Source organism: Silene latifolia, chromosome 11 (assembly GCF_048544455.1).
Source record: "Silene latifolia isolate original U9 population chromosome 11, ASM4854445v1, whole genome shotgun sequence".
Lineage (NCBI taxonomy): Eukaryota > Viridiplantae > Streptophyta > Magnoliopsida > Caryophyllales > Caryophyllaceae > Silene > Silene latifolia.
In genome coordinates this window covers 191,246,566-191,259,134 of record NC_133536.1, presented here as the reverse complement: position 1 = coordinate 191,259,134, position 12,569 = coordinate 191,246,566, and the positions used below count along the sequence as shown (strand labels likewise).

At 39.6% G+C, this 12,569-nt stretch overlaps 1 protein-coding gene and 1 non-coding gene across 2 annotated transcripts; one reads left to right on the top strand and one right to left on the bottom strand.

Moving 5' to 3' along the window:
* Window positions 1–107, top strand: LOC141616315 (small nucleolar RNA R71). Its single transcript, XR_012530671.1, has one exon. It is a non-coding gene; the product is annotated as a small nucleolar RNA R71 (small nucleolar RNA).
* Window positions 108–9,147: 9,040 nt separating this feature from the next.
* On the bottom strand, window positions 9,148–10,708 carry LOC141614528 (uncharacterized). Its single transcript, XM_074433273.1, has 2 exons — window positions 9,929–10,708; window positions 9,148–9,690 (listed from the first exon to the last, which is right to left on the bottom strand). Exons 1-2 carry the CDS (start codon window positions 10,706–10,708, stop codon window positions 9,148–9,150), a joined length of 1,323 nt encoding a protein of 440 aa, XP_074289374.1.
* Between the last annotated feature and the right edge of the window lie 1,861 nt (window positions 10,709–12,569).

Sequence of the window (12,569 nt, the reverse complement as noted above, 5' to 3'; positions counted from 1 at the left end):
AGTCCATGGTGAGGACATGAGCGACAAATTCCCTTGAACCGCTCCCAAGCTTCATACAAAGATTCTTCATCCCTTTGCTTAAAACCCGTAATTTAAGCTCTTAGCATGTTAGTCTTTTCCGGTGGGTAGAATTTTTTGTAGAAAGCTAGAGCCAACTTCTTCCAAGAATCAATTCCGAGAGTGGCCTTATCAAGGTCCTTCAACCATTGTTTCGCGGTGCCAATTAGAGAAAAAGGAAATAAGAACCATCGAATTTGGTCTTGAGTTACACCGGTTTGAGAAATCGCATCACAATAGTCACAAAAGGTCTCCATGTGAGAATGAGGGTCTTCACTAGGCATCCCCCCAAATTGGCTCCTTTCGACTAATTGGATAAATGCGGATTTGGCAATAAAATTTCCGGTCAAATGTTGTGGTGTGGGAGTACCATTGGGTAGGTTCTCCTCGGTGGGTACGGAATGTGATGAAAACTTAGGCATTGTGGGTTGATTTTGTGTTGTATTTTGTGTTGAGTTCTCCTCACCTTCTCTTGCAAAAGGGTTGATGAACTCAATAGTTGGTTGAATATCTACAACCTCACTAATACCTCTCAAATTTCTCCTAGCAAGTCTTCTATTGGTTGTCAAAGTTCTTTCAATTTCACGATCAAAAGGTAACAAATCACCTTGTGACCTTCTAGACATGCAAAATATCAAACAACTCGAAAATAATTAGAACAAACCTTGAGAAGTTTTACTTCCCCAAGACAAAGAGAGACACAACTAATAACAATATAAGAAAATCTAAATCAAGTTAACACCGTCCCCGGCAACGGCGCCATTTTTTTGTCGGACTAAATCTTTTCGGTAACTTGTCGTTAGGAGCACCTAGACCAAAACACAATTTATAGCTTCACAAACAACTCTACAATTAGTAAAGAGGCAAGTAAAGGTCGGATCCCAAGGGACAGGAATTGAGATGAGATTTCTATTGAAACTAGTGGTGTCTTAGGGGTGTCACAATTTGGGTTGATGTAGAAGGTCACTAAACTAAATAGCAATGAAAATAAACAAGCAAGATGAACTAAAAGTGTTGTAAACAATTGATAAAAAGCACTAGGGTGTCATGGGGTCATAGGGGATTCATGGGAATTGATCATACAAACATGTTCTCAAATTATAAGCAAGCAATTATTGTTGTGATGGAATTAGTTGGGTTATATCTTATAATCCTAGGAAAGTTTGGGTCTCGGAGCCGAATCGATTAGATTGTACAACACCTACGAGTCGACTTAGTCTTCCCTACTCAACAACATGCATGGTCTAATGAGACTCGAGTTGGTTTATGTCTTACAAGTCTCGTTGAAAAGGTAGGTGATGGGTAAAAAAATGCAAGGATTCATAGGCTCGCATTTCATCAAACATAATATGTGCATGAGTTGAGATCAAAACAAGCAAGCAAATAAATCATGAAAGCATATTAATTTAAGCATGAATCATTCCCCATGTTGGTTTCCCCTAATTACCCATTAACCCTAGCTAGGTGACTGATGCGGTCGTTTCTACACCAAAAATAAATACCTAAGTACAACTAACTAATAGCTAGTAGTAAGTAGGGTCGATCTCCACAGGGAGGCTAAGTTGCTATTTATCTGTCTGATTCGGTCTGTCAGGGTGTCACAGAAATGGGGGTTTTGAATTGATTTAACTAACTAGAGACTAAAGCGAGGGAAATGAATAAGAGAAATTAACAGCAAGAGAAAAGAAGTATGCTAGGAGTCGGTCTACCATGGCAGCTATCAGATCTTATATTATCGTGAATACTAAGGCGATTAGACTATTGATAAGAAGAGCTATGGTCGTCACCTTTCGGTCCTTAAACCGCCCTAGAGCGTAAACAGCTTAACTTTCGCCCTCACTGCAATACCCTATTGTAATTAAGCAAGCCTTCCCTTCCAATCTTTCGATCCAGGTCGGGGTTAACTAAATTTATTGGTCTCCTGCATGCATTCATTCGACCGGATAATAGTTAAATTGCCTAATACAATTCCTATCGCAAGACTAATCTATTTAATACAATTAAAGCATGCTACCACGGCTTCCCTAATCCTAACATACTAGGGGGAATTAGCTAGACATGGAATTAATAAGAACAATAAATAAAAAGGGAGGGGAAATAATAACCATTAAATAAAAAGAGAGGAAGGAAGAAAGAATTACTGAATTAAAGAGATCCGGAAATGAACAGGAATAAAAGTAACAGTGTATAGAGAAAGGGAGAAGAGCAACGTGATCCTTGGATTCTGGATGATTACAAATGACAACCTTTACTCCTATTTATAAGAAATCAGGAGTAAAGGTAAACCTAATGACGGAATTAAACCTAAAAAGCCCAGCCCGGAGCAAAAATCCACTCGATCGAGTAGAGAAATCACTCGATCGAGCAAACTCAGCTAGAAAACAGCTCGATCGACCAAGTAAAGTGCTCGATCGAGCAAGGGCATATAAGGAACTGGTCGATCGACTTAGAATAGTGCTCGATCGACTGATTATTGCACCTAAAACCACTCGATCGAGTAATAAATCACTCGATCAAGTGAAACTTGACTTCAGCAGCTCATCACTCTCGTCAATTTGACTTGACTTGTCCTTTTAGCGCCCCAAAACGTCTTCACGCATCCCAAGACAGCAATATTTCCCGCTCCAAGTCTACTCTTCTCCAAATGCATGCTAAACGAGCGGTAATTGGCTTGATTTCGCTACTTTATGGCTCATTCCTGCAAATAAGACAAAATAACCCAAAGTAGCATATTCGGGGCATTTCGTAGCATAAAACCACGATAAAAGCATAGAAATACGTGCATAAAATAGGCTAAAAAGGCTATGTAAAATGCACGTATCAAATCTCCCCAAACCAAACCTTTACTCGTCCCCGAGTAAAGTAAAAATGCAACTAAAGGAACGGAAAAAGATAACTCAGAGCCAGCTACAAATGCCCACTTAAGCCAATTTAATACAAGCAAACTAACACTTATAGCAAAGCAGTCAAATACAAACGAGTTATAGGATGTTTATAAATAAAGCTGAACCGTCGACCTTGCAAGACCTTTAATAATGGACTCTCACGGGTCACTCTTCTCTCATGAAGCAAAGGGTAAGCATATGAATGTAAGAGAGAAGAAGAAAATTAGTCGCTCACCTAGACTACGACCCACATAAACATGCATGCAACTAATATGATAGACAATTCTAGCTACCGTACACACATTCCAACCAAACGAGGTCCTGTCACAGCCGAGGGCTTACAAAAATATGGTAAAGTGAGGAAATGGGTAAGAAAAGGCAAAACATATTATGGGAATGTGGAGGTATAGGCGGCCAAGCTAGTACCTAAACAGAACCATATGAGACATATCCATTTCCAACTCAATTATGAAATAAGCACCATGCCCTTCATTTGGCATAAAATCTCACCAAACCGAACCAAACATACTCCTCAAATGATGTAAGATAGAACATAGGAGCAGAAACCGTCAACAAACAACATCTTTTTTTTTTCTTTTTGTTTCTTTTTCTATTTCTATTTTTTCTCGGTTTCTCTTTCTTCTTTTTTTTTTTTTGATTTTTCCCCCTTTTTTTTTCAATTCTTTTTCACGTCTTATTTTCTCATCAACCTCCTTTTCTTCATAAATTACCAACTCCAAATCAATATGATATGAGCCAAGATTTGATACAATAAACAGTATACCGCAGAACAATCTAAACTAGCTTGACAAGGCAGGCTAAATTTGGGATGTAGTTAAGGGTCAACTGGCAAATTTGGCTAATGTGGAGTTTAAATGGGTAAAAATGAAAGAAAGGGAAATTGTAAGCACCTCCCTGCATGTGACACCAACCACTAACCCGAATGTAGGAAGGCAAAAAGCAATTGAATTTCATATACGTGCAAATTAATGAACATGTTATGCAAGGAGTAACTACTCACAATCCTACATGAAACTGGTCATAAATGACACCAGTTTATAAGGCTCTAATTCTTAGAAATTATAAGTAGGTTGCCAAAATTTCAGGTCAAGTCTATTCGTTCAGCTAAATTAAACATTAACTCGTAGATTATGCAAAAGACAAAGCTAAAAGATAACAGTTTAATGCAAGGCTTTAAGCAAAAAGACAAATGCAGTGCAGTTTCATCATGGAAATCTACCGTTCCGACTCAACCTATATACTAAAAATAAACGTGAAATTTTTGAATTTTTGACAATTTTCTGATTTTTATTGAATTTTTTTTGAATTTTTATGAAATAAATAACAATGCAAACATAAATTAAACGTGATAACTGAAATGCAATAAAAACAAGATGCAGACACAGATATGGATGCATAACCTCCCCAACCCAAACCGTACAATGCCCCCATTGTACCAAAACATGGAAAGGAAATGCAAACTAAAGGAGAAAGAGAGTGAATACGGAAAAACTCACAAAATGCGCGAATAAGGGGACCTCCCCAAACCGACCATGAAATGGGAGGTTGCTAAAGGCCCGGAAAACCGTCTCAGGAAGCTAATCCAAGTCAATACGTGAATGGGCATGCAAAAACTGCTCGATCGACTGGAATAGTGGTCGATCGAGTGGTTCTCTAATCTGCAGGTGGTCGATCGAGTACGGTTGCCACTCGATCGAGTGAATTCATCAGCAAAAGTGCTCGATCGAGTAGAATGACTACTCGAGCGAGTGATCCTCGGTGTAATTCCTGCAAAACGCAATAAAAACAGCCCGCAACTAACCAAAACAAGCTTAACTGAGACCGTCTATGGTATACTAACCATTTATTACAACTGAAATTAAATAAAAGCAAAATAAAATCGCCGGGTTGCCTCCCGGGTAGCGCTAGCTTCAGTCAGGTCCCAGCTCGACCTTCTTTTCTTCGAGCCTCTCTAATTAAATACAATCAAAACAGCTCAAAGCGCGCAGCAACCTGTCAAATAGCTGCGCATGTGCTACACAACAGCATAAGTAGCACCAAAGTGGAATACAGAAATAGGAAATAAAAATATGTAAGCATTTAAGTCTAACAAATTTCCTATGTGAGCTCCTAAATTTATCCACATAATAAAGGAGCGCGGGAGCAACTGTCAATATATAAGGGTCCCGACTCAGATTAGCAATTTTGAGATGACATGTACGGTGAGAATTTGCTAATTTAATCGTCCACTTGAGAGGGGGTATAACTTTAAAAGAAATTGCGCAAGTCAAACGAGGCAAAATACTATTGGAACAAACAATAATAAAATTATCATTTACTACCTCAGATCGGTCGTTCTCAATGACGGAATCATAGGTAAAAGAGTTTATTACCTCTTCCGTGCTAGGAGCAATTACCGTCTCAACTGCTTCTTCATCAACCTCCTCAGTGGAATCCACCCCGTAAATCGCAGCTTCAAGTGTATCCGACTCGGCTGTGAATAAGGGAGGTTCACCGTAACCTTCATCATCGTCAAACTCGTCATCCAAAATGAACCCAAGTGACGAATTAAAGCTCCCAATGGCCAATTCAGTCGATCGAGCAGAATAATCACTCGATCGACCACCTTCCTCCCGCATCTCACTCGATCGAGTAACACAATCACTCGATCGAGAACCATCCTCCTGCGTGTCACTCGATCGAGAAGAGATATTACTCGATCGAGGACTTTCTTCCTGTACAGCGCTGGTATCCTTGCATACACTCTGGAAATACGCTAGAAAGTCGTCATCCGAAATATCGAAATCATTTTCAGCATTGGGCAACGCGGGTTCTTCATGGGAAAAACCGCTCTTGGTCAAGCACACCTCTTTTGGTTGCCGAGCAACCAACCCAGCTGTTAACCGAGCAATTTCAGACTGCAACTCAGCAATTTTAGTGACTTGAGCACCCATATGTCTACCAAATTCCAGGACTAAGGATCTCAGCTCCGCGATTTCTTTTTTTTGTATATCACGAGGATCTTGTTGCGGTGGCCATTGATGGGGTGGATGTGGCGGCACAACTACAGCTGCATTGTGCTCAGCAGCACCACCTCCCCAAGATTTCTTCCCTTCCCAACCAGCAGGTTTCTCAGCTTGGGCTTCAAACTGAGCAATTAGTCGGGAGACAGATGTCATCTTGGCAAGAGGGATCGAAGGTACTCAAGCCTTCCCTTCGATAATCTCCCTCAGTAGCCTATCTAATAAACCTGTGAGCCTATCAAAACAGCACTAAAGAAAGAGATAAGAACAGCCTCAAGGCACTTAGTCTTCCCTTGAGGCGAAAGGACAAACAAAATAAAACAGATACAAAGCGTCGCCTCTCCGGCAACGGCGCCAAAATTTGATGCGGTCGTTTCTACACCAAAAATAAATACCTAAGTACAACTTACTAATAGCTAGTAGTAAGTAGGGTCGATCTCCACAGGGAGGCTAAGTTGCTATTTATCTGTCTGATTCGGTCTGTCAGGGTGTCACAGAAATGGGGGTTTTGAATTGATTTAACTAACTAGAGACTAAAGCGAGGGAAATGAATAAGAGAAATTAACAGCAAGAGAAAAGAAGTATGCTAGGAGTCGGTCTACCATGGCAGCTATCAGATCTTATATTATCGTGAATACTAAGGCGATTAGACTATTGATAAGAAGAGCTATGGTCGTCACCTTTCGGTCCTTAAACCGCCCTAGAGCGTAAACAGCTTAACTTTCGCCCTCACTGCAATACCCTATTGTAATTAAGCAAGCCTTCCCTTCCAATCTTTCGATCCAGGTCGGGGTTAACTAAATTTATTAGTCTCCTGCATGCATTCATTCGACCGGATAACAGTTAAATTGCCTAATACAATTCCTATCGCAAGACTAATCTATTTAATACAATTAAAGCATGCTACCACGGCTTCCCTAATCCTAACATACTAGGGGGAATTAGCTAGACATGGAATTAATAAGAACAATAAATAAAAAGGGAGGGGAAATAATAACCATTAAATAAAAAGAGAGGAAGGAAGAAAGAATTACTGAATTAAAGAGATCCGGAAATGAACAGGAATAAAAGTAACAGTGTATAGAGAAAGGGAGAAGAGCAACGTGATCCTTGGATTCTGGATGATTACAAATGACAACCTTTACTCCTATTTATAAGAAATCAGGAGTAAAGGTAAACCTAATGACGGAATTAAACCTAAAAAGCCCAGCCCGGAGCAAAAATCCACTCGATCGAGTAGAGAAATCACTCGATCGAGCAAACTCAGCCAGAAAACAGCTCGATCGACCAAGTAAAGTGCTCGATCGAGCAAGGGCATATAAGGAACTGGTCGATCGACTTAGAATAGTGCTCGATCGACTGATTATTGCACCTAAAACCACTCGATCGAGTAATAAATCACTCGATCAAGTGAAACTTGACTTCAGCAGCTCATCACTCTCGTCAATTTGACTTGACTTGTCCTTTTAGCGCCCCAAAACGTCTTCACGCATCCCAAGACAGCAATATTTCCCGCTCCAAGTCTACTCTTCTCCAAATGCATGCTAAACGAGCGGTAATTGGCTTGATTTCGCTACTTTATGGCTCATTCCTGCAAATAAGACAAAATAACCCAAAGTAGCATATTCGGGGCATTTCGTAGCATAAAACCACGATAAAAGCATAGAAATACGTGCATAAAATAGGCTAAAAAGGCTATGTAAAATGCACGTATCAGTGACTACTCAGTCATTATCATGTTGATCATGCTAGCAAGGTTGTCAATCATACCAACAAAGTAAAACATGATGAATAAATGAAAGTAATTAACAATAATTAAAAAGGGATTAAGAGAATTATACCTACTAATGATTCCAATAATAAAGCAAAGAATAAAAGAAGTACTTGATACTTGATTGAGAGGTTGTCAATCTCCCAATAATAACCCAAATAATCTTCAATTACCCAAAATAAAGGATGAACAAAAGAGAGATTAAGGAAATAAAACGTGTATTAAAACTTGATTAATTGTTGATTACAAAACTAAAGAGAGATTTGATTGATATTAACTACTCTAAGAATTGATAAGAAGAACATGCTCTTCCAATTAGACTAATGGGGTATTTATAGTGGAAATTAGGTGGATGCATTAGGGTTAACTAAGGGCTAAACTAGTAATTACACTTTTGAGATTTGAGTAGGGAAACGCCGGTATTTTTCGAAGGATGGGCATCTTTCATTGAAGCTTGAAGAAACGAAATCTTGCTGTCTTAGAATCCGTGCGTCTTAGGCACGGGACGGCCGGATTCAACGATCTCGCCGGGCGTCTTCAAGGGAATCCGGGCGTCTTCTGGTCTTGCTGCCCGGGCGTCTTTGGGAGAAGACGGCCGGATTGTGGAGGTGGAGGACGGGCGTCTTCCAGTCAATCCGCACGGATTGCTGGACAGCTTCACTTCTTTCTTCTTTTCTTCCTTTCCTTCATAAAATCCTTGGGGATTTCCTCGGGGATGCAAGGATCCTTTCGCGTCATTGCCCATCTACTATAGTATGTACAAAGGCCTTCTAATCTTATCTCTCCTTGATGCTTGGTCATTGAATTCAATCAATTTAGTCTCATTTTGCCATGAAAATGCAAGGTTTTCACTCCTTTCCTACCAAGGACACAAAACCTCAAAGAATATTTAAAACAAAGAACTAAAGACAATAAATGACCCAAATATGCACTAAAAAGCATGGGAACAAGGCTAATTCGGGGACTAAATATGCGCTAATTATGGTCACATCACCCATGTCTATCCTTCAGCTTCCCAATAATATCTTGGTGCTTCCTAGAAGCAATTCGAGAGAAGTAATAACTAGTAGGGGCATCATTTAATTTTATACTCTGAACCTTAGCTCTTTGGAGTAGAGAGTTATGTTCAGCTTTCTTAAGAACCAAATAATCTTATAATAAGTCCCTCTCCTTAGCAATTAAGTCAGGATCCAAAGGATTACCCTGGAGACAGGATTGACAATAATGCAGATGTTGTTGAGCTTCCCTGACTTTCTCAGAAATTCCAGAATAAGAATGCTTATGTAATGCAATAAGTTTTGCCTAACATTTTTTAATTTAGAGAACAAGCTGTACATAGCATTCCCACTGACAGGAATATCTAAAGCCTCTCCCATCCTGATCCCATACTCCTCATGATCTTCCCAGCAATTCAAGTAACTGAATCTTTTCCTTGGGGGGGGGGGGGGGGAACATCAGTAACATTGACCAAGAGAGGGGAGTGATCAGAGACCCCCGCTGGCAATACATGAACCTGAGTAGTAGGAAAATGAATCAACCATAATAGGTTGGAGAGCACTCTATCCAATCTTGACCAAACCCTAGTAACAGCTTCCTGTTTATTAGTCCAAGTATATTCACAACCCAAACTATGAAGATCTTCTAACTGGCACTCCAAAATACATTGATTAAAAGCCAGCATATCTCTAACAGATGGTGGATTAGGACCAATCCTCTCCTCCATACTTCTCACAATATTCCAATCACCCATAAGAATCCAATTGGTAACCTTAGAAGCAACTCCTTTTAATTCTACCCATAATCTTTCTCTATGATCAGCATCATTGCTACCATAAACAAAAGAAACATGAAATGTCTTATTAGAAGCATTGTGTTGAAGCTCTAAATGAATGAGTTGATCATGGACATAAGAAGAAACCAAAGTGACTCTCCTAATATCCAAAACACCCAAGTCCTACCATTGTAATGGTGGAAGTAATTATTCATAACCATATAAGAAGGAAAAAGCCTACTAATAGCAGCAAAATTATTTAATTTTACCCTCGTTTCTAGCAAACCCAGGACCTCAACTTTATTATCCCTAAGATATCCCCTAACCTCTTACTGCTTTATTGGGTCATTAAACCCTCTAATGTTCCATGAAGAAACTTTCATGGAATTGGATTAGGAGGCTCCTCTTCCAAAAGAACCACCTCAGTGTTAGTAACCAATATGGGTCCCTCCTCCTGCAAAATAGAATAAGAGTTCTGAACTGAAACACTATAATTCGGATTCACAGAGATTTCCCCATCTGCAATTTTCCCTTCACCCCTCTGCATATTCTCACCCTCATCAGCAACTATGTGGGATCCTGAGCCTGCCTCCTTGCTAACAGAGGAAGAAAGAACCTCTGAGTTGGAAAGAGAAGAGCCTAGCCCAGTGCATTCTGGGCTCTTCCCTTCCTCCCCAGCAGGTTTCTCTATCCCTGAAGCAGGAAGACTATGGCCTACCCCTTGACTATCATCTGTGGAAGGAGGAGTGGTAATCTTCTGAGAAACAGCTCTATACTCCTGGACCACCTTGGCTTTCCTCTTTTCCTCCAACTGTTTGTTAATTTTTGTAAACTTACAGTGTTCCTTGGTGTGTCCCAACTTCCTGCAACAGTGACAGTAATAGGGTAACCACTCATAGACAATTCGTTGGGTGATTGTCCCATGATAAGGAGTTACAACTTGGATAGTGCTAGGCAAATCTTCAGCTACATCCACCTCCACCAAAACTCTTGCAAACAATAGCTTAGACTTAAAAGTAGTAGGTAAGTCAACAAAGAGTGGCTTGCCAATAGTGCTGGCCATCTTACTGAGAACCTTACCAGACCACAAGAAAGGGTCTAAGTCTGGGAAAAGAACCCATGCAGGAACCTGAGAAACAGAATCCATTTCCTGCGAGAAGGAAGGTGTCCATTGCTTCAAAATCAGATTGCTGGCACCCATTGTCCATGGTCCTCCCTTCAATATCTCATTCATGTCCTCCTCACAAAAAAAATCTGAAACTAAACCATCCCTTCTTATAATACTGCACAATTGGTCTAGTTACATTCTTTCAATTTTTTAGAACAAACTCATCAACCTGCGGTAATTTTGGCTTGGCGCCCAAGAAATTACCCATTAATGTATTCTTCAAAAACTTTAGTTCATCAATAACATCCTCCTCAACTATCTCAACAATCTCAGCATCCCTACTTTGTTCACAATAGTGTAGACTCATGCCAGGGGAAGGTTTAGCCACTAAATTCCAAGGCCTAGCAATTCCAATACCCAAATCAGTAGCATGAGCTGGTATATCTCCTGAAACTACTGTTGTACTAACCACCGGAGTTTTCTCCAAAATTCCAGTGAGATTAAGCAATTGACCCACAGTTTCAGACGAAGGATTACCTGTATTGACCGCCGCTGTAACGTTACCTTCCTGAATTTCCATTTGAGCCTCTTCCTCCGTTATATCTTCTACTATTGGTACCTCAGAATCCATAACCACCGATGTTTCCTCAACTACATTCTCAGATGTCCCGGATTGTTTATTGCGCGCTCTTGTTTTAGCCATGGTCAAGCTGAAAATCAAGTAAAAAAGAAGAAAAAGTTACGTGTTTTTGTGTTTTCAGGGTTTCCTTTGAGAAGAAGTAGCTTCTCTTTCCATGACTAAAAAAAGATTTTCTGTCGTCAAATGCTTTCTATTTTTTTAGTCATATGTTTACAGTGACATTATTCATTTAGGCATGACATATATTTAATTATAGCAATGATTTAGGTGTGACATATATTTAATTATAGCAATGATTTTAGAGTATATTTTTTACAGGTTATAATGTTAGGCGGGAAAAAACGAAGATACTCCTATTCTTTTAGTAAATAGGGGATGTTCACATATTAAGATTCAGTTTTAACATCAATAAGCATAAGATTGTATTTTTTTGAGTTTTTAGAGAGATGATTTGATTTGGGTTTTCAAAATAAAAGAAGAAGAGTGTAATACTCGAATAATTTGGGACCCACAAAAGACCTAGAGACACCTGAGGGAATCCAGATTCACTCGGAAGTAAAGGATTATCCCTCCTACGAGACCAAGTAAGACCTAAACTAGACCTAGTAGACTCCCAGTGGACCGAGTATAACCCTAGGTGGACCAAGTGAGTTGGCATTCGGTCGAGTAAGGGTATACTCGACCGAATGAGTGCCACTTGGCCGAGTGAACCGGTCACTCGGTCGAGTGGTGCTGTGCTGTACCTGAGGAATGAAATTTCGGGATTTCATCCTATCCAAACCCTATCCCCTTCATTCACTCTAAAACACTCACCCCTCTCTCTAAAATGCTCCATATGCCTTTCCCTTGGCTTTCAAACTTGGATTAATGATGGAACACCTCTCCTAATTCCCGATCTACCTTACTAAGTCGAAATTTCACCTTTTCTTCTTTGCCTTATGAGTAATCTCGAGTTAAGGTTTACTAAGAGAGATTAATTAGTATTTAGTTATGTAAAATGAGTAATTAGTGACTAATAATAAGGGGTTTTATGTTGTATTATAGTATAGAGTGATTTGTGATAGTTATTATATGATTTATGTAGGATAAGACGGTTTTATGAGATGGATACTTGGTGATTTCGATTAGCTTACATATTATGCGAAAAGGTAGGTTATCCTACTCGGTTTCAATATTGTGTATGTATATTTGGGCGTCCTTTCTTGTTAGTATGTTCATGAGTCGGTTGGTATGTCATGTGAATAGTTGAACGGTTATTAGTCATAGCAAGTGGGATTGGATTCATAAAAGAGTCATATGTTTAATGTTGATCTT

What these genes read in the sequence shown, in the direction of transcription:
- LOC141614528 (XM_074433273.1), bottom strand. Translation starts at nt 10,708, where the DNA reads ATGGGTGCCAGCAATCTGATTTTGAAGCAATGGACACCTTCCTTCTCG. An exon ending in TATTGGTTACTAACACTGAG is followed by an intron (nt 9,691 to 9,928) that starts GTGGTTCTTTTG and finishes TTACAATGGTAG; the next exon opens with GACTTGGGTGTTTTGGATAT.